This window comes from Oryctolagus cuniculus, chromosome 9 (assembly GCF_051225735.1).
Source record: "Oryctolagus cuniculus isolate XC-2025 breed Fujian yellow rabbit chromosome 9, ASM5122573v1, whole genome shotgun sequence".
NCBI classification, from domain to species: Eukaryota; Metazoa; Chordata; class Mammalia; order Lagomorpha; family Leporidae; genus Oryctolagus; species Oryctolagus cuniculus.
In genome coordinates, this window is record NC_142875.1 from 110,395,275 (window position 1) to 110,417,219 (window position 21,945).

The window sequence follows — 21,945 nt, forward strand, 5'->3', positions numbered from 1 at the left end:
GACCCATGGAGAACAAACAAATACGACAGCAGTTCAGGTTTCCTGTGCCAACAAAGAACATCAAACAAAACATGCCAGAAGATGATGTAACTGTTAACTGGGGAATTACACGGAGAATGGTGTCCTTCCTTCTCTGTTTAGAACTGCTATGTGTTTAAAATAACAGATAATGGGAAATTGCTGTTTCTCCAGCTGCTACCAATAAACCCAGCAATGAAGGATATTTTCAAAACACCCACCTTGTTGAGGACATCTCGCTGGCAGCCAAGATAAAGATTGGGAAGAATTCGAGTTGGCCCAATGTTGGCAACAGGTAAGCAAGGCTGAGAAATGCAGGTAGGGACTAGAGTGGATTTTCCTTCACAGAGGCCAGGGAAACAACGAGAGAACTCAGCAAACCCACCTAAGGATAAACATTTTAAAATTACGCTGTGCACAAAGTAAAAATCAGCCTTCTATGAACTGCTCAGCTGTAACAGTTTAAAACAGAAGAATCAAATTCCACAGATCCAAGTAAATCTGGCTGCAGATGAATTCTCTTCTATAGCTGCTGATGCAAAGTCTGGCATATAATACAGCACCAGGCCTTGGCTTGTAAGGCTACCATGGTGATATGCAAGCCCTGAAGGCAGCTACAATGACTCCTCTCTCCGTTCCTTCGCTGTCACAGGTCCTACAACATTTGCTCCTTACCCAGCATGCAAACTTTTTTTTTTTTTTTTTTGTAGAACATAAAGAGGAATTTGAAGTCAGTAGCAAGCAACCAAGTCAAGACAGTTATTCACAGAAGCAAAACAGGGATATAACAAATGTGACCTGAAGCCAAATGTTACTTCTTTAACATAAAATTGGTTATGTTAAAAATCCTTTTTAAAATCAATTTTAAATCTTCCCACTATATGGATTTTTGAAAAATTCACAGGTATCAAAAAACATACTCACCCCTACTCCTAAAAATATTTTCTTTACCAAGTTCCTGAGATCTTCTGGGCAGTGAGTCAAGATTTCCATCATTACCACTGATTTCTGGAGCTCTCCTGCTCATTTTGCAAAGCACTACAGAGCAGTGTTGACAGACCCTAATTGCTTAGGGTACACTACGACCTTGTGGCAAGATTCCTGGACTCAGAAGCATTCAGGTTTTTCTAGTCCTATCCTTCTGGTGACCTACTCCATGACCTCGGTAAGTCACAGTCTTGCTACCACTCAAAGGAGAGAAATCTAGGTAACAAAAAGAGGCACTCTCACATCCTCTAGGAAAAGAAAGAACAAATAACATCTCCATGGGGTTTCCTATCTAAATATTCTTTGCTATCCAAACTCTTGCTATCCAAATCCAAACCCAGAAACCAGATTCTGATAAATTTTCAGATACATCCTTTGCAATCCAAACCCTCACTACTTACTAAGTACAAACTCAGGAACCAAGAATTGATTCATAGGGGATACCTGCATATTTTTAGTGCTACTGAAAAGAACAACATATTGTATCTTATTAGAAAATAGTACAATTCCACTTTTACTGCCTCTTTGAGCCTTAAACAAGACCTTTAATCTCACTAACATTATGTGTATCTCTGTGAGTTAACATCCTAGTAGACTTGCCCCTACTTGAAGATCCATACAAATTATGCCCCTGAAAACTGCTGGAAATGTAGGCACTTGAGAGGGGAAAGAGGTCATCTCTTCTTATCATCCCTATATTATGTTCAACTGATGCCTAATTCAGGGTACTCCTGTCCTTACTGCCATGCTCTGCACAGGGTCCGTGACACAGCAAACTACAGTGGCAGATGCTGACAATCATGCACCTTGAAAATATACTCTTGAGTGCATTCCTGGCATCCAGTCTAAGTGTATGCACTTTTTCTCCCCTAAACGCAAACAAAATTCTTAAGCTCACTACAGTTCTTAAGGTTACCTTAAAGGACAGAGAAGATGGATCCATTACAGAAACTCCCAATCTCTTTGTGTGATAACCAAGGCCCTTGGGATCTGTACATGTACAGTTTCATTTTTGTTCCCATTTCCAAATTCAGTTATTTCACACTCCCAGGTGGTCTCTTGTCCAGGAATAACACTCTACCCTGCCCAGGCACACACCCACAGGCCCCAGCACACCTACAATCCCATGACCACAAGGCGGAGCAGGTCCTCTTGAGCTCACATTCTGGCTTTACTGCTTCCTAGTTGTTGGTTGTAGTCAAGTTACTTTACTCCTCTGGCTCCCAGTTCCCTCAACTATAAAATGAGGACAATGATCTCATTCTCTTACAGAGTTCTTGAGAGGATTAGTTAATACATCTCAAGTGTTGTATCCCTGGCACGCAGTAAGCACTCAGTGTGTATCAGTGATTATTATTGCATTCTAGTGATTGAACATTCAGGACCCAACATCATCTGTGACCCTTAATCCACCCCTGATCTGCAGCTAATTGTTTAGCTACACCTTGTTAGGATTCATCTGAGACACCAAGTGAAAAAAGCTATGCTCCCAAGGTTATATTTCCTGAACTGTGCCTCAGAGCACTGGTGTCCATCAGTGCTGACAGGCAGGATATGGGTCCAAAGAATAAGAGAGAGAGTGCTTTTCCTATCTCCCTGGGAGTCACAACACCAGAACGCATCTAAGAAACTGGCTTAGTTTGTGTCAAATAAACTCTTCCAAACTTAGTTGACCATGGAATTCCCCCTAAAATCTATTAACAGCTAGTAGAATTCACATAGAAATGCTAGATTAGGGCCACTGTACCCAGTGAAATAGGAGTATATGAAAATTTCTCCAAGTATAATCCACAATTCAAAAACAGGAGTCAGCCAGTACTGGTATACAAGTACTCACAAGGTATCATTTTTTTCTATTACTGTTTTGTTCCTTTCCTGACTAAATGTACAACAGTTATTATTTAAGGTAACATTTCTCCCCAAGGTAGTTCTTACAACAATAAATATTAATGAGTCTTATCATTCTTTATCTTATACTTAACCAACATAGCAACTGAAAGCTAATATTTTGATTACAATTTAACTGGATGACTTTAAATTTTAACTTCTAAAAAATTATGATTCTTGGGGCCAGTGCTGTGGTGTAACGGGTAAAGCCACGGCCTGCAGTGCTGGCATCCCATGTGGGTGCCCATTCGAGTCCCAGCTCCTCCATTTCCGACCCAGCTTTCTGCTATGGCCTGAGAAAGCAGTAGAGGATGGCCCAGGTCCTTGAGCCCCTGCACCCGCATAGGAGACCTGGAGGAAGAAGCTCCAGGCTCCAGGCTATAGATCGGCACAGCTTCGGCTGTTGTGGCCATTTGGGGAGTGGACCAGCAGATGGAAGACCTCTCTCTCTCTCTCTGCCTCTACAACTCCCCCTTTCAAATAAATAAATGAATATTTTTTTAAAAAAAAAGTGTTTCAAAAATTATATGATTCCAGTGTTTCTCTAAAGAACAGTTTTCATCATACTTATAAATAAGCAATCACATAAGTAATCATAAGATATAACGAACATTTACCATGACAGGCACTGTTCTAAAGCCGTTTTTCTTAATATTTATTTTTTTATTTGAAAGGCAGAGTTAGAGGGAGAGAGAGACGGGGGGTGGGGGGGTCTTCCATCTGTTGGATCACTCCCCAGATGGCTGCAGCAGCTGAAGCTGGGCCAGGCTGAAGCCAGGAATTTCTTCACAGTCTCCCACATGACTGGCAGGGGCCCAAGGACTTGGGCCATCTTGCACTTCTTTCTCAGGCACCTTAGCAGGAGCTGGATGGGAAGTGGAGCAGCCAGGAACCAGCACCCAAATGGGATGCGGCATTGCAGGCAGCAGCTTTGCCCACTATGTCACAGTACTGGCTCCGCTCTAAAGACTTTACAAGGATTTATTCAACCTTTACAACTAGCCTGTGAAGTATGTCCCATGACTAGTCCATTCACAGGTAAGAATACAGTGGCCAGGATATAAGTATGAGTCTACTTCTTTAAATCCCAGAGTTAACTTCAACTTTTGCTCGGATGTGGTGACAGCCTTGCTGATATCTACAGGATCCTAGCCTCACCTGCTGTGACCTGCCTTTTAGTACCGGGATGAAAATGGCTACTGGCCCTCTCCCCATCTGATGGAGGAGCCTCGCTTCCTCAAAACTGCAGAATTGCAAAGCTTCAACAAGAGAGAAGAAAGAAAAGGAGCTCCGACATGACCAGAGATATGAGACCCTAAACTGCACTTCACATGAAACCAGGAACAAAATTTACAAGGTGAACCAGCTGAAATGTAAATGCAGGCACTGTTTTGTTGCTAATCATAGTCTGCAAACTGGAAGTTTGCTAAACTTTGCTAAACAGTGAAGCTAAAGCTGTGTCGGCTTTCAGAATATCCTCCACAGAACAACTATCCCAACCGTAAATTGAGTCAGCCTGGCAGTTTGAGGTCCAGTTTTATCAGTGATTAGTACTGGCTCCTAGATCACTTTCGTGGACCCCAAAAGTTGAGTGTAGCTCTAGAAAATTCTAAGAGAACAGAATGAAAGAAATCACTATTGAGTCTCAAAGCAAAACAAAAAGCTAAACACATTTTAGAACACAACATATAATAAAAAGAAACCTGCTTTTTACAATTTTTTTTTTTTATAATTAGAGAGAGAGAGAGAGAGGTCTTCCTTCTGCTGGTTCATTCCCCAAATGCCTGCAATGGCCAAGGCTGTGCCAGGCCCAAACCTGGAGCTTCTCCTCGGTCTCCCAGCTAGGTGCAGGGGCACGAGCACTTGAGCCATCCTCTGCTGCCCTCCCAGGCCATCAGCAGAGAGCTGGATGGGAAGTGGAGCATCCAGGACAGGAACCAGCACCCACAGCACTACATGCAGTAGCTTAACCTGGTATACCCCAACACCAGCCCCAAAAGAAACCTCTTGTTTATAAATCTATTCAACTAACATCTACCATAAAGAGATAACTGAGTATTTTTAAATATTTAACAATTTCATTGAACTCAGGACATTCATGTAGTGTTCCATCTGGCTTATAATGCCCCAAACCTTGGCTCCCGGTCACCCAGAACACATTACCTCAGAAAGTACAGTTTCCTAATCTTTGTCTACTATAAGGTTCAACTCTGCGGACATCCTCCTTCATGGCAGTTTTTTTCCATTCACTGACCTTTCATTCACTGTTGTACTCTAGTGATTCCAGTTTTATTTTGTGAATAACAGATGAGAAACTGCTAGATTCCCTGAACCCTTTACAAACAAGCTCTGGCCTCACCAGGAACTTGGTTTTGAAATATATCTAAAATGTCTCTCTTCCTCTCACAGGAAGACCTACGTGAGAAGAAAAGCACAACTCATCTATGTAAAGTTCGTCACAAGTGGCTGACAGACGCACAGAGAAGGCATCATCTTATCTGTCCTTGTCTCTTACTCTCCACCATCCTGCTGACTCCACATTGGCTTCCATTATAAGAACAGCAGTTTCATAATCCTCCATGGTTTGTTATGAAAAAGCAGCACTGAAAAACTGGTAAGCTTCTCGAAAAAGCTTTCCAAAAAAAAATTTTTTTTTTGGACAGGCAGAGTTAGACAGTGAGAGAGAGAGAGACAGAGACAAAGGTCTTCCTTTTTCCGTTGGTTCACCCCCAAAATGGCCGCTACAGCCGGCACTGCGCCTATCCAAAGCCAGGAGCCAGGTGCTTCCTCCTGGTCTCCCATGTGGGTGCAGGGCCCAAGCACCTGGGCCATCCTCCACTGCCCTCCCGGGCCACAGCACAGAGCTGGACAGGAAGAGGAGCAACTGGGACAGAATCCGGAGTCAAATATTTTTAAAAGTTTTTCAGTGGTGTAGCCAGTAAAACTGCCTCCTGCAGTGCCAGTTCGAGTCCCAGCTGCTCCACTTCTGATCAGCTCTCTGCTATGGCCTGGGAAAGCAGCAACAGATGGGCTAAGTCCTTGGGCCCCTGCACTCACATGGGAGACTTGGAAGAAGCTCCTGGCTCCTGACTGGCTAAGCTCCAGTTGTTGTGGCCATCTGGGGGAGTGAACCAGCAGATGGAAGACATATCTCCCTCCCCCTCTCCTTGCCTCTCTGTAACTCTGCCTTTCAAATTAATAAATAAATCTTTAAAAAAAAAGAGTTGTTCAAAGATTTGATTCACTGTCCAATCTTACCAAATGTCTCTTAGTCCTAACTGTTATGCTGCTTATCGCCTGGAAACGTAGAGAATGGAAAGTTGTGCTTCCCTATATGGATGTGGATCTAAGAATGGCTGTGTCTGCCCTTCTACTCTGGAAGTATCTGTGTGAAAGAGAAAGGAAGACGCATACAGACACCTCTGGCCTAGAGGAAAATGGGGATGGGGAGGCTGCCAGAGACACGTCTCCCTTCACAATACATCTGGCTCACTGGACAGACAGACTGTAAAGCTGAAGTCCAGGTTTCTGCCTGTTAATCTTCCACAAATCTAACCAGAAGAATGCTTGCTTAGAATTAAAAACATATGTATTACTTTGGACAGAGAAACATTTGTTGTAACTTTAAAGGCATTTATGACTATTATTATTTTATTCTAATTCAGCCAAGAAAAAAATTCTTCCCTAAGAGCATCTCCTTCACAATTCCAATCATAAACACTATCTTCTATGAAAATCAATATGAAACCACCATTCCACTGAGGGGGTACATATGTTATGTAAAATAAAATACATACAGGAATTTTACTAAATAATTCTAACTAGTCACTCTTCTCTCTGACCCATACAATCAGTTATGAATCAGTGCATTTTCTTAAACTGAAAAGATATTTATATAATAAACCAAAGTAGCACTGTACAACAACTTAGTAACATTCTTAATTTATTTAAGTCCCAAACTCTTAAAACAGATCCCTATCCTTTCAGGTAAATGTCAATTCCATTATTTTAAAGATAGTTCTTTATAGGGAGAAAGAGGACTTTTCCACTGATGCTCTTATTTTTTTTTAAAGGTTTATTATTTATTTGAAAGGCAGCATTATAGAGAGGCAGAGACAGAGAGAGAGAAGGAGAGAGAGAGAGAGAGAGAGAGGTCTTCCAGCCACTGATTCACTACCCAGACAGCCACAACGGCCAGAGCTGTGCCAATTCAAAGCCAGGAGCTTCTTTTAGGTCTCCCACATGGGTGCAGGGGCCCAAGTACTTGGGCCTGATGCTCTTATTTAAATAGGCAGAAAGTCATTAGAGCTTTGCTAACCACCAGAGCTCAAATACAAGAGACTCCCCCTCTCATACTGTAAATGGATACCAACGGCTCTAAGCAGAAGCAGTATTCATACGAAACACTACTGTGTGGAAGGCATTTTCCTAAGAAGTCATATGCAAATTTAACTTTTGTATTTTAAAAAATCATTTTCATATAGTTCAAATGGTTTCTCCAATCACACATAATACCCACCAAATCAAAACAGAACTCTTGGGACTGGTGCTGTGGTGCAGTACACTAAGCCTCTGCCTGCAGCGTGCAGTGCCGGCGTCCCTTATGGGTGCCAATTTGTGTCCCAGCTGCTTGTCTTCTGATCCAGCTCTCTGCTAATGGCCTGGGAAAGCAGTGGAGGATGGCCCAAGTGCTTGGGTACCTGCACCCACGTGGGAGACCAGGAGAAGCACCTGGCTTCATGACTGTAGCCATTTGCAGAGTGAACCAGAGGATGGAAGACTCCTCTCTGTCTCTCCCTCTCTCTGTAACTCTGCCTCTCAAATAAATAAAATCTTAAAACACACACACACACACACACACACACACCTCTTCCTTCTGGTTTAAAGAACTTGTATACTTTCATCTCATTTCTTCTTAGTTCACATTTCTACCCTTCTTAAAAAATTCACTCTGGTCTCCTTAATTGCCCTCCAAAATCTATGTTCATCCCGACATTTTTAATGCAGAAGACCCTCTCCATCCAAACTTTACTCATCTGTCAAGGTTCAATGAAAATTGCATTGTAGACTACACTAAATCACCCTTAAAACTGTATCACACTGTGTAGCATCTGACCATCTGCTTCTTTGTTTCACCCACTCCAGGTATGTTTACCCAATTAATCACCAGATTCTCTCAAGCTCTGTATGTTTCCATCCCATTGACAAGTCCAGGGCACAACCATGGAAGTCTCCATCAAATCCAGAGGTGGACTGGCTAGAAGGGCTGAACGATATGCCTGGACCTGGCATTCTTCCAGGTCACACAGATGACATGACTGGGGCAAGGAAAGACTGATGAATCTACTGTCATCCATGATGCTTTTGTTTGGCTTGTGCCAGATATCAGGATGAGGAACAGGAGAATTGTTTTAGTCATCTCTGTAGTCTGTTTTTTCAAAGGACACAACCTCAGGCATTATGTCCTGGCCACTGGTAGATGGGAACCAATGTAAGATGGCTTACCACAGTGGCAGGAAGCAACTGGAGAAAGATGATTCAATAAGGATAATCTCAGGTAAATGTGACTCAGAAGCAGAGCTAGCAAGTATAAGGCAACCAGTGAGCAAAACAGCACCGTTTCCCCCTTCCCAGCTTTACTGAGATATGACTGACAAATACAACTATATAAATATATAGGTTACAATGTGATGAGTTGATCTATGCATACACTGTGAAATTATTACACTTCACATAGCTCTCAGCATACTTTAAACACATTATTATTAACTGTGATAATTATGCAATATTATTATGCAATAATTTATAATAAAACATTACTTTTCTAGACTCATAACTGGTACTCTTTTTAAGATTTATTTATTTGCTTGAAATGCAGAGTTACAGAGAGGCAGAGGCAGAGGCAAAGGCAGAGAGAGAGAGAGAGAGAGATAGGTCTTCCATCCATTGGTTCACTCCCCAGATGGTCTCAACAGCCAGAGCTGCACTGATCTGAAGCCAGGAGCTTCTTCCAGGTCTGCCTCATGGGTGCAGGGGCCCAAGCACTTGGGCCATCTTCTACTGCTTTCCCAGGCCATAGCAAAGAGCTGGATAGGAAGAGGAGCAGCTAGGATTTGAACCAGCGCCCATATGGGATGCTAGCAATGCAGGCGGCATCTTTACCAGCTATACCACAGCGCCGGCCCCCTGGTACCTTTTTTAACCAACATATATCCCCATTGCCTCCACCCTCTAGCCTCTGGTCATGATTCTGTTCTATGTTTCTACAACATTTTTAGATTCCACAGGTGATACCATGCAGTATTTATCCCTGTGACTGGCTTCTTTCACTTAGCATAGTGTCTTCCACATTCATCCATTTGGTCAGGTCTGCCTTTTTTTTTTTTTTTTCTTTTTTGACAGGCAAAGTGGACAGTGAGAGTGAGAGAGAGAGACAGAGACAAAGGTCTTCCTTTGCTGTTGGTTCACCCCCCAATGGCCGCCATGGCTGGCACGCTGTGGCCAGTGCACCGTGCCGATCCGAAGCAGGAGCCAGGTGCTTCTCCTGGTCTCCCATGTGGGTGCAGGGCCCAAGCACTTGGGCTATCCTCCCCTGCACTCCCGGGCCACAGCAGAGAGCTGGACTCAAAGAGGGGCAACCGAGACAGAATCCGGCACCATGACTGGGACTAGAACCCGGTGTGCTGGCACTGCAGGCGGAGGATTAGCCTAGTGAGCCATGGCACCAGCCTGCCTTCTTTTTTAAGGTTAAACAATATTCCATTGTATATATATATGTATACCACACCTATTTTTTAGTTCATTTTCAGTGACACTTAACTTCAACTTCAGTCTCTATTATCAAATGCTGTCAGATTGGAATGGGTGGCCCAGCACAATAGCATAGTGGGTAAAGTGCCTCCTGGAGTGCCCGCATCCCGTATGGGTGCCAGTTCAGGTCCCAGCTGCTCCACTTCCAATCCAGCTGCATGCTAATGCACCTGGGAAAGCAGGAGAAGATGGCCCAAATCCTTGGGCTCCTGATGTTGTAGCCATCTGGGGAATGAACCAGCAGATGGAAAATCTGTCTCTCCCTCTCTCTCTCTGTAACTCTGCCTTTAAAAAAAGAAAAAAGTGGTAGAGGAAAAAAAGATTTAAATGGAATTATTGAATATTTCTCCTCTGGACAAAAGAGAAGAAATGCCAAACTAGACAACAGAACTGACCAATATCAAGGACAGCAATATCTGTAACCAGGAAGATCAGAACAGTAATGAGTCCATTAAACCAAAACTATGTTTATTATACACAATTAATTGTTAATGACATCTAAATCTCTATTAAACTGAAAATGTGTAAAGCCAAATATATTTTTGATCACTCAATGATCTATGCACCCTAGAAAAGCGAACTCAAAAAAATAAATAAATATGTACTTGGCCTAACCACAGATTAATTTATGAGGGGTGCTTTGAAAAGTTCATGGAAAAATATGTACGATGGAAAACTATGAATAGATTTCAACATTTTTGCCTCAAAATAAACTTGTTTTTTTAAGATTTATTTATTTTATCTGAAAGAGTTACACAGAGAGAGAGGCAGAGAGAGAGAAAGAGAGAGAGAGAGAGAGAGACTTCCATCCAATGGTTCACTCCCCAATTGGCCAGAACGGCCGGAGCTTGCTGATCCGAAGCCAGGAGCCAGGAGCCAGGAGTCAGGAGCCTCCTCCAGGTCTCTCAGACACATGCAGGGGCCCATGGGCGTGGGCCATCTTCTACTGCTTTCCCAGGCAGTAGATCACCCTAGGCTACAGTGGGGCTCATCCTGGGGGTTCTCTTTGGAAAGGTGTTCAGCCAAATGACCATCTGCCGATCTGAGGCCCTGCAGCTCAGTTTCAAGAACACATGTTAGCTGCAGCCCCTGCTGCAGAAGCTGGTGGAAGAGGCCGACGACAACGAGAACGTCAGGAGATTTGCAAAGCAGAGACCCTCGTGCAGGCCCGGAAGAGAAAGCGAAGGAGTACTGAGAACTTAGTGAGAGGCAACTTGGAGTTTGTGCTCCTGCAGTGCCCAAAACCCAAGCTGCAGGGATCAGCCACATCTCCCAGCAGCTGGGCTCAAGAAGGATGTGGTCCAAGAATGGTTCTGTAGCTGGCGCCAGAAGGGCAAACGTCCAATCAGTGAGTGTTCCCAAGGAGAGGATGTTGAGGCTGCCAGCTCTCCCTTCTCACGGGGGTTACGTCTTTTCCTCTGGCACCGGGGTCCCATTTCGGTACCCCAGGCTATGGCAGCCCTCATGTTCACTACACTGTACTCTCCAGTCCCCTCCCCTCTGTGCCTGTCCCTGCTCTGGGCCACCCATGCATTCAAACTGAGCTGCCTGCCCGTCCCAGGAACCCAGGTTGGGGCAGAGGTCAGGGGAGACGCTAGGGAAAGAGAACCTGGATTCAGGGCTTTGGGGATTCAGTTCATTTCACTAAGGAAGGCACTGGAAACCAAAGGGTGGGGTAAGGAGTTCTGGGGGAACTGGTTGGAGGGAAGGTGAAATTCAATTATACTCTTGATTCTAATCCCCTCATCACTTTGTTTTTAAATAAAGAAGCCCGAGACACAATGGAAAAAAATTAGCATATTCTACATTATTTAGAGTTATTGTATAGCATAGAACAGAGTAAACTTTTGTTTGATGATCCCCTCTGGCTAAAATAATGTAATGCTACAAAATTTTTGATGTACAGTATATTTTTATAGGTTGTTTCATTACATAAAGTGTGAAGTAAGAATTTGACTGTGAAACCCACAAAAGGGCTCAGAAAGAGCTAGCATTAAAAAAAAAGCCTTTGAGGGGCTGGTGCTGTGGCATAGCAGGTAAAGCTGCCGCCTGTAATGCCAGCATCCCATATAGGTGCCGGTTCGAGTCCCAGCTGCTCCACTTCCGATCCAGCTCTCTGCTATGGCCTGGAAAGCAGTAGAAGATGGCCCAAGTCCTTGGCCCCTGTACTCATGTGGGAGACCTGGAAGAAGCTCCTGGCTTCTGGCTTCAGATCGGCGCAGCCAATGGTAGAGTGAACCAGAGGATGGAAAACCTCTCTCTCTCTCTGCCTCTCCTTCTCTGTGTAACTCTAACTTTTTTTTTTTTTTTAGAATTTTTATTTATTTATTTATTTAATGAATATAAGTTTCCAAAGTACGAATAATGGATTACAATGGCTTCCCCCCCATATCGTCCCTCCCACCCACAACCCTCCCCTTTCCCACTCCCTCTCCCCTTCCATTCACATCAAGATTCATTTTCGATTATCTTAATATACAGAAGATCAGCTTAGTATACATTAAGTAAGGATTTCAACAGTTTGCTCCCACACAGAAACATAAAGTGAAAAATAATAGATGATTTTTTTTTAATGATGATGAAATCAGATCAGACCTACTGTCATGTTTAATCCCAGTGAGAGTCAAGTTGGGAGTTGATAGTTTCTTTTCTTTTTTTTTTTTTACAGAGGATCAGTTTAGTATGCATTAAGATTTCAACAGTTTGCACCCCCATAGAAACACAAAGTGAAATATATTGTTTGAGTACTCGTTATAGCATTAAATTTCAATGCACAGCACATTAAGGACAGAGATCCTACATGAGGAGTAAGTGCACAGTGACTCCTGTTGTTGACTTCACCAATTGACACTCCTGTCTATGGCATCAGTAATCTCCCTATGCTCCAGTCATGAGTTTCCAAGGCTATGGAAGCCCCTTGAGTTCTCCAACTCTTATCTTGTTTAGACAAGGTCATAGTCAAAGTGGAGGTTCTCTCCTCCCTTCAGAGAAAGGTACCTCCTTCTTTGAAGACCTGTTCTTTCCACTGACAGAATGGGAAAAAATATTTGCAAACTATGCAACAGATAAAGGGTTAATAACCAGAATCTACAAGGAGATCAAGAAACTCCACAAAAACAAAACCAACAACCCAATTAGGAGATGGGCCAAGGACCTCAATAGACATTTTTCAAAAGAGGAAAACCAAATGGCCAACAGGCACATGAAAAAATGTTCAAGGTCATTAGCAATCAGGGAAATGCAAATCAAAACCACATTGAGGTTCCACCTCACCCCGGTCAGAATGGCTCACATGCAGAAATCCACCAACAACAGATGCTGGCGAGGATGTGGGGAAAAAGGGACACTAACCCACTGTTGGTGGGAATGCAAGCTGGTCAAGCCACTATGGAAGTCAGTCTGGAGATCCCTCAGAAACCTGAAGATAACCCTACCGTTCGACCCAGCCATCCCACTCCTTGGAATTTACCCAAAGGAATTTAAATTGGCAAACAAAAAAGCGGTCTGCACCCTAATGTTTATTGCAGCTCAATTCACAATAGCTAAGACCTGGAACCAACCTAAATGCCCATCAACGGTAGACTGGATAAAGAAATTATGGGATATGTACTCTTTAGAATACAATACCGCAGTAAGAAACAACGAAATCCAGTCATTTGCAACAAAATGGAGGAATCTGGAACACATCATGCTGAGTGAAATAAGCCAGTCCCAAAGGGACAAATACCATATGTTCTCCCTGATTGGTGACAACTGACTGAACACCAAAAAGGAAACCTGTTGAAGTGGAATGGACACTATGGGAAACGGTGACTTGATCAGCATAGCCCTGACTGTTAATGAACAACTTAATACATTATCCCTCTTAGTAGTTTTTTTGTCTGTTCTACTTAATATGACTGGTTTAATTCTGTAATTAATACACAGTTATTCTTAAGTGTTGAAATTTAACTGAAATGTGATCCCTGTTAAACACAAGAGTAGGAATAAGAGAGGGAAGAGATGTATAATTTGGGACATGCTCAAGCTGACTTGCCCCAAATGGTAGAGTTAGAAACATACCAGGGTACTCCAATTTAATCCCATCAAGGTGGCATGCACCAATGCCATCTCACTAGTCCAAGTGATCAATTTCAGTTCACAATTGATCATAATGAAAGGACTAAGAGTCAAAGGGAGCACATAAGCAAGTCTAGTACCTGCTAACACTAACCGATAGAATAAATAAAGAGGAGAGTGATCCAACATGGGAAGTGAGATACTCAGCAGACTCATAGAATGGCAGATGTCCTAAATAGCACTCTGGCCTCAGAATAAGCCCTAAAGGCATTCGGTTCTGGCTGAAAAGCCCATGAGAGTATTTCAGGCATGGAAAGCCAAGACACTCTGGCAAAAGATCTCTGTGAGTGAGATCTCAGTGTAACTCTAACTTTCAAATAAATTTTTTTTTTTTTTTTTTGGACAGGCAGAGTTAGACGGTGAGAGAGAAAGACAGAGTTATAGATAGTGAGAGAGAGAGAGACAGAGAGAAAACTCTTCCTTCCATTGGTTCACTCCCCTAATGGCCACCATGGCCAGTGCTGCACCTATCTGAAGCCAGGAGCTGGATGCTTCCTCCTGGTCTCCCATGCGGGTGCAGGGCCCAAGCACTTGGGCCATCCTTCACTGCCTTCCCAGGCCACAGCAGAGAGCTGGACTGGAAAAGAAGCAACCAGGACTAGAACCCAGTGCCCATATGGGATGCCAGCGCCGCAGGTGGAGGATTAACCAAGTGAGCCACGTCGCTGGCCTACGTTTATTCTTTTAAACAACCAGTTTTCTGAAGGTTTATTAGATCAAATGAGTTCATCAGTAAATCAATGTTGCGAAATGATTATTTTGTTTTCTAACTCATAATGATAATGGCTTCTTTTTTAAAAAGACTATTGACACAGAGATTTCATATGCATTACTTAATATGACCCTTACAGTAAGATAAAAGATCTTTTTAAGAGCCAGGGAAGGAGCCGGTGCTGTGGCGCAGTAGGTTAGTCCTCTGCCTGCGGCGCCAGCATCCCATATGGGTGCCAGTTCTAGTCCCGGCTGCTCCTCTTCCCATCCAGCTCTCTGCTATGGCCTGGGAAAGCAGTAGAAGATGGCCCAAGTCCTTGGGCCCCTGCTCCTGGCTTTGGATTGGTGCAGCTTTGGCACTGCGGCCATTTGGGGAGTGAACCAGCAGACGGAAGACCTTTCTCTCTGTCTCTCCCTCTCACTGTCTGTAACTCTACCTCTCAAATAAATATATAAAAAAAAATCTTAAAAAAAAAAAAAAAGAGCAAGGGAAAAGAAAATGCAACACATAGTATCTCAGGTTAAACAACTTCTCCAAAGTCACCAGGCCCTGAGCAACAAAGATAAAAAGCATAGGCTACGATTTTGACTCCATCCATTTTTCTTCTGTGCTTCACTGAGACTGCATCAGGCAAATACTGGACCACCTAGGGAAGACCCTCAAACCTTCTCAATATACAGATCCTGTCCAAAAACAGCATTTCCAACTACTCGCACCTAGCTTTTCTTAGCTTCCTGCTCTGATTATTGTCTTCTGTCAATATTTAAAGTTCAGCAGCAGCATTAAAGGAATTACCAAAAACCAAAAATGGCTTTAGTTTGGATTCTCCCAAATCCTCTCTCCCTTCCTCTTAAGTCATGAAATTTACTGCTCTAAGGGAAGTATTCATTGTACAGGGCAGGGCAGCCACCTCTGTGTTGCTCTCCCTTCCGTAATTCCACACCTAGATTACACTGTTCCATTAAACTGCCCCTCTCTATACTTGTGAGTGTTTATTATGTCCATTCTTTACTATTTTTCTATACTTTAACATTTAACATATTAAAAATTACACAACTTTTCTGGCCAGCGCCAAAGCTCACTAGGCTAATCCTCTGCCTTGTGGCGCCGGCACACCGGGTTCTAGTCCCGGTCGGGGTGCCGGATTCTGTCCCGGTTGCCCCTCTTCCAGGCCAGCTTTCTGCTGTGGCCCGGGAGTGCAGTGGAGGATGGCCCAAGCACTTGGGCCCTGCACCCGCATGGGAGACCAGGATAAGCACCTGGTTCCTGCCTTCGGATCAGTGCAGTGTGCAGGCCGCAGCAAGCCAGCCGTGGTGGCCATTGGAGGATGAACCAACGGCAAAGGAAGACCTTTGTCTCTGTCTCTCTCACTGTCCACTCTGTCAAAAAAAAAAAAAAAAAAAAAATTATACAACTTTTCTGAAATATTCAATAGAATTAACTTCTATTCAAATTATTAGAAATCCAGATCTTTTGTTAGCCAAATAGCAATTACATAATTTTTCTATTATAAAAGCCATTTCCAGATTATAAAGTCATCTTTATGAAACAAGTGTTTATGTAACACCCATTCTGTCATTCCATTGAAACAAATTCTTAACTTTAAAGAGGGTTGTGGGGAAAACATAAAGAACTTTCAACTGTGCTTGTTCAATGGCTGATTTAAAAAATCAAAAAAAAGGGGAAAATTGTCATTACTTACCCATCAATGATGCAGAATTTTCTCAAGGGGTCCAAATTCAATGTATTTTGCTAAAGTGAGGCTGCTGTTGATAATTAATCCCTTTAATCCACCATGAATGAAATAATGCTATGGTTTGGTTTGACTAATGGTTAAATAGAACCATTCAAATTTTTAAAATTTTATTTTTATTTATTTAAAAAGCACAAAGAGAGAAGGACTGAGATCTTCCATTTGCTGGTTCACTCCCCAGATGCCCACAAGAGAGCACTGGACCATGCTGGAGCCAGGAGCTGGCAGTTCAGTCAAGTTTACCACATGGATGGCAGGGACTCAAGTACCTGAGCCACCACCTGCTGCCCCCAGGGTGTGCATTAGCAGGAATCTAGAATCAAGAAGGAGGCTAGACTCAAACCCAGGCCTCCACTGTGGGATGCAGGCATCCCAAGCAGCATCTTAACTGCTATGCCAAACACCTACTCCTCCATTTTTTTTTTTTAAAGATTTACTTTATTTATTTGGAAGGTAGAGTTACGGAAAGGGAGAGAGAGAGAGATCTTCCATGTTGGCTCAATCCCAAAATAGCCGCAACAGCCAGAGTGGGGCCAGGCTGAAGTCAGGAGCCTGGAGCTTCTTCAGGTCTCCCACGTGAGTACAGGGGCCCAAGGACTTGGGCCATTATCTGGTGCTTTCCATGACACATTAGCAGGGAGCTGAATCAGAAGTGGAACAGGGGCTGGCACTGTGGTGTAGTGGGCTAACCCTCTGCCTGCTGCACTGGCATCCCATATGGGTGCTGGTTCGAGTCCTAGCTTCCCCTCTTCTGATCCAGCTCTCTGGTATAGCCTGAGAAAGTACTGGAAGATGACCCAAGTCCTTGGGCCCCTGTACCCACATGGGAGACCAGGAAGAAGCTCCTGGTTCCTGGCTTTGGATCTGCTCAGCTCCAGCCGTTATGGTTATCTGGGGAGTGAACCAGTGGATAGAAGACCTTTCTCTCTGTCTCTCCCTCTCTAACTCTCAAATAAATAAATAAAATAAAATAAAAATAAATAAAAGGCGGCGGAGGAGGAAATGAAGCAGCCAGGACCTGAGGCAGTGCCCATTTGAGATGCTGGCTTCACAAGCAGCTTCAGCCACAATACCGCCCCCACCCCACATTTTTTAAAATACAAAAATTACTCTGTTTAACATGGATCCAAGGACTTGTATCTTCCCACGAGTGGAACTAGACATTTCAGTATTCAGAAATCACATAAAATTAACATTAACTGCAGCAGTATTTTTCTTTATATTACTATGTTTAAATCTACTTAAATAGATGAAACATTTTCATATTAGATACTTCTTTCACAGCAGTTATGTTTGCTCTGTCTGAATAAATACCCTTAACAATTCATTTATTTCAAAACAGCCTCGTTCGTTCTTTCAGGTTTCATTGCTGTTTAACAATTACTTATAGGGCCAGAACTGTGGCATAGCAGGTTAAAGCCCCCGCCTGCAGTGCCAGCATCCCATATGGGTGTCAGCTGCTCCATTTCCAATCCAGCTCCCTGCTGGGAAAACAGCAGAGAATGGCTCATGTGCATGGGCCCCTGCACTCACTTGGGAGACCCAGAAGAAGCTCCTGGCTTCGGATCGGCTCAGCTCTAGCTGTTGTGGCCATTTGGGGAGTGAACCAGCAGATGGAAGACCTCTCTCTCTCTCTCTTTCTCTCTCTCTGTAACTCTACCTTTTGAATAAATTTCTAAAAAGTAACTTCTAAAAAAATCACTTCTCAATTAATAAATCATACAAGATATAAATGACAACACCTACATCAAAGCTAATTTATATATAAATGTTTATCGAAAACAAGTGCAAGGGGAACACAAACAAGACTTGCTCCACATTAAAGAACTAAGCATGCTGAATTCCAGGAGAGGGGCCCCCCAGCTCCTTTTTGTATGTCCACGTAACTACATCACCAGGTAAGTTTTTGAATTTCCCCTTGTTGAAAGAGCTCAAGAATATGTTATCAATTTCTTGAGAAGTCGTCCTTCTGTGGGAAAGGTAGCTCTGAGAATACGAGAAGAATTCAGGCCACAGTTCTTTACATTTCCATGTATATAAGAAACCATCTCATATATCTGAGGATTTCTACCTGTATCAAAGGTGGCTATGGCCTGCGCTGTGGCTCACTAGGCTAATCCTCTGCCTGCAGCACTGGCACCCCGGGGTTCTAGTCCCAGTCGGGGCGCCGGATTCTGTCCTGGTTGCTCTTCTTCCAGTCCAGCTCTCTGCTGTGGCCCGGGAAGGCAGTGGAGGATGGCCCAAGTACTTGGGCCCTGCACCCGCATGGGAGACCAGGAGGAAGCATCTGGCTCCTGGCTTCAGATCGGTACAACGTGCCAGCCGTAGCAGCCATTTGGGGGGTGAACCAACGGAAGGAAGACCTTTCTCTCTGTCACTCTCTGACTGTCTAACTCTGCCTGTCAAAAGAAAAAAAAAAAAAAGGTGGCTGGAATTTCTAATTACTCCAGGAAATCACACTGTCAGTCTCATTTCCACATGAGGCTAACAAAAAAAATCTCTGACTGCTAAAAGCCCTTGGGGGAATTTGGTAAAGCAACTCATCTCTCCCGACTTGGTAATTTACAATGACCCCTCTAGAAATCACTCTACTTTTCTATTATCAGTTATTTCTCCTCAAGCAAAATATTTAAGAAACTTTTGACATATTCTCTTACTTCCCTAGCACATCCTCTGAGCAACCAGACCCTTGCAAACAGAATTCCAAGAATCAATGGCTATACCTTCCCTAACATTTTTCCCCACTTAACTGCAACTTTCTATCTTCTCTGAGGAGTATATTGACTAAGCAAGACAGTTCCCAACTGGTCAGACTTTCAGAGGGTCGACAAAGCTCTTAACCATCCAGAACCCTCTTCTCGGTGTCAGAAGGGACCTGGCTGCTCAGGAACTCTCAGACAAGGCAATTCAGAGCCTGAAACCATCTCCTAAGCTAAAAGAAATACAGGACTCTGCAAGTGTCAGTAGCAATACAGCACAACAAACACATCCAGTGTAGCTCTTGGTGCTGACTCAATGGACTTCCCTTTAGGCTGGAACATTTTCTGTATGAAGTAGAGAAGGTAAGGTGTTCTGACTCAGTATGTCATACCACACGCCCCACGCTTGATCTAGCTGATCATACAAAGTCCTTTTTCTTCCTTATTGCCCAATGAGTGCCCCTCCCAAAGCTACAAATGACTGATAAGAACCTTCCCAGGGAACAAAGGAATGCTCTTTAGCAAAGGAGTAAAGGCTATACAAGTGGCGAAAAGCACCTACACTACAAACTCTGAATGAGCTCATTCCTCTGCAGGGCTGTTACCACTCTGTCATAAAGCACACCTTGGTATATAAACTCTTGAAGAAAACCCCTTTATTCCACTAACAGGGTTCCAAGGTAAAGTCCCTCACAGAGGCTGTAAGAATCACAAAATGAGCTCCTAACGTCAGAAAAATTGTTTCATGGAACTCTGATCATTGTTGTTATATTTTAATACACTTATACTGCCAGTAAAAGAATGTAGCTATCATCAGATGCGTAATATAATTTTGAAATTAGAGAATTTTGAACACTACATTCCAGAACAAGCCGATTTCATTTAAGCACACTAACAAGGCAATCAGACAGAATCACAGTATAAATGAAACGTGTGGCTTAAAGATCATCTGAAAAAGACTACAAGCTATCCTTGTCCTCAGAGAACTGAAGTAAAATCTGTGAGAAAGAGCTAGAGATATGGAAATCTTATTTAAACTTACAAGACATTTAAAATCAACAAATGATTAATCCTATTATTGTAAAACTGCAGTGTTTTCATGCGAGGTCTTCGATAAGTTCATAGAAGATGTTTATTATGAGAAAACTATAGGCAGACTTCAAAAAATTCTTGTATCATAATAAACCTATCTTAATTCCAGTTCCCACAAATTTCTGAAGTACTCTCATACTTCTAACTGCCTATAACAAAAGCTCATTGTACGCTCCTTAAAACACTAAAGGTATGACAATGATAACATCTATCAATTTTATTTTTCTTAGATCAAATATTTAAAGACACTCCTGCCTATCACTGTGACAATCCGCCTGGCAGTGGCTTTTTGTCAAGGTTACTGCGCTTTGCGAATCTGTCTTCCTGGCTCTGTGAGCCGGTGCAAGTCAAAGAACTTTAGTAAGGTCTGCAAAACAGGGGACACAAAAGGTGGACAATCTGCAATGGAATTCAATGAGAAAAAACTCCCATGAAGCCCTTTCCAAGGAAGATACAAAATATCTGATCTTTCCCATGCACTCTGTAAGATCATCTGGTTGCTTAGCAGTTATGAACTGGAACTTTTTTACTCAATTGTAAAAATAAACAAAAATATGCCATTAAATAAGTTTTTAGTCCCAGTTACTAGAAGAAACACCTTGCACTTGTTCTCTCTTGATGTGACTATTCATAATGCCCAGAAAGCTGACCTTATCTTGGAGTCTACCTTTACCATCAATGTTTAATCAGAGTGTGACACTGCAATGCTGTCCTGGTTCTTGCCACAGGCAAAGGTGCTAATAGCAGGAGCCAAGATATAGATCACTTGGTGTTCTTGTATCACAAATGAATGGAAATACCCTTAGACAGAAGCAACTGGCTTTGAGCTACGTATGGGGCTCAACGATCTATGCAGCAGTTCTGGCTAATAAACCCCAAGTAAGAGGGCTTTAAGCTAAGTAAAAAATACCCACCAATATAGAAGAATGATAATATTCAAATTAAATACAACAGTTATGTCAAGAAAAACCGTAAGTAAATTACTTCACACGTCAAATTTGTGATGACCTACTGTACTTTGAGCTCATTGTGAAATACTGCTTACTCATACAGGTCAATGAGCTTCCCAGCCTTTCAACTGTATCACAAGCCTTACCTGCAAGCAGGTGAACCGAGTTGAAGCTCTTCTCCAGTTTACCCAGAAGTACAGTGAGAAAACAGTCTGAAGACAGAGTGGTAACATCTTGGGAGCTTTGATCATACACAACCACCTTCTGACTACAATCAATGTCAACCTGAAATGTAAATGTGAGGTTAGGAAGTAAAGTGAGAAAAATAATTTCATAAACCACTGGTCGAGTAGGCTCTTAAATTTATTGGGGCTGAAAGAAATAATTACTTCTTGTTTCAATTTATAATTTAAGTAAAATGAGATGTGGTCAGTTTTCTGGATAAACTTACCAGTCATTCAAATGGGTTAAAGGCTTGTAAAAACCAACTTTTAAAAAGCAAAGTCGAGGCTATTTCTGTGTAGATGTTTTAAATTCTTGATACTACAAATATGTAAAATTCACAGACCAAATCAAATGCAAAATAAATGTAACAACCCTTGACCTAAGGAAACATTTTAAAAGCAGGTCTCTACATAGCATTAGAGAGATTATTTAGGAAAATTGAAGCATAAGCTCATTTTTATTCCTGAAGAAAAGAAATAGCCTTTTCTGTCACAAAGAGGACATTTCAGCATCACAAGAGTTAACTTGTCTGGAACAGTATTTCCTTAAGTCTCTATCGGTATCACACATATTTTATGTGGTATATTTTATTACCACATAAGAAAGTAACTCTAATACATAGTTCCTACTTTCTTTCCAAAGCACTTGAAAAGAATGACACTCCTTTCAGTAAATGTACAAAGATATAAAATA

At 42.6% G+C, this 21,945-nt stretch overlaps 1 protein-coding gene and 1 pseudogene across 5 annotated transcripts in view; one reads left to right on the plus strand and one right to left on the minus strand.

The window, feature by feature from the left end:
• Window positions 1-21,945, minus strand: part of DUSP16 (dual specificity phosphatase 16) — a 98,347-nt gene that overhangs the window by 30,362 nt on the left and 46,040 nt on the right. For 4 of the 5 annotated variants that reach the window (XM_051850779.3, XM_051850781.3, XM_051850780.3 and 1 more), the window contains 2 exons: window positions 21,174-21,312; window positions 240-403 (listed from right to left, as the gene is read on the minus strand). In XM_051850779.3, coding sequence (XP_051706739.1) covers window positions 240-403; window positions 21,174-21,312 — 303 coding nt within the window. The remainder of the gene's footprint in view (window positions 1-239; window positions 404-21,173; window positions 21,313-21,945) is intronic. The other variant, XM_089304609.1, reaches the window with a different exon arrangement.
• Window positions 8,389-11,245, plus strand: LOC100351246 (POU domain, class 5, transcription factor 1-like; annotated as a pseudogene).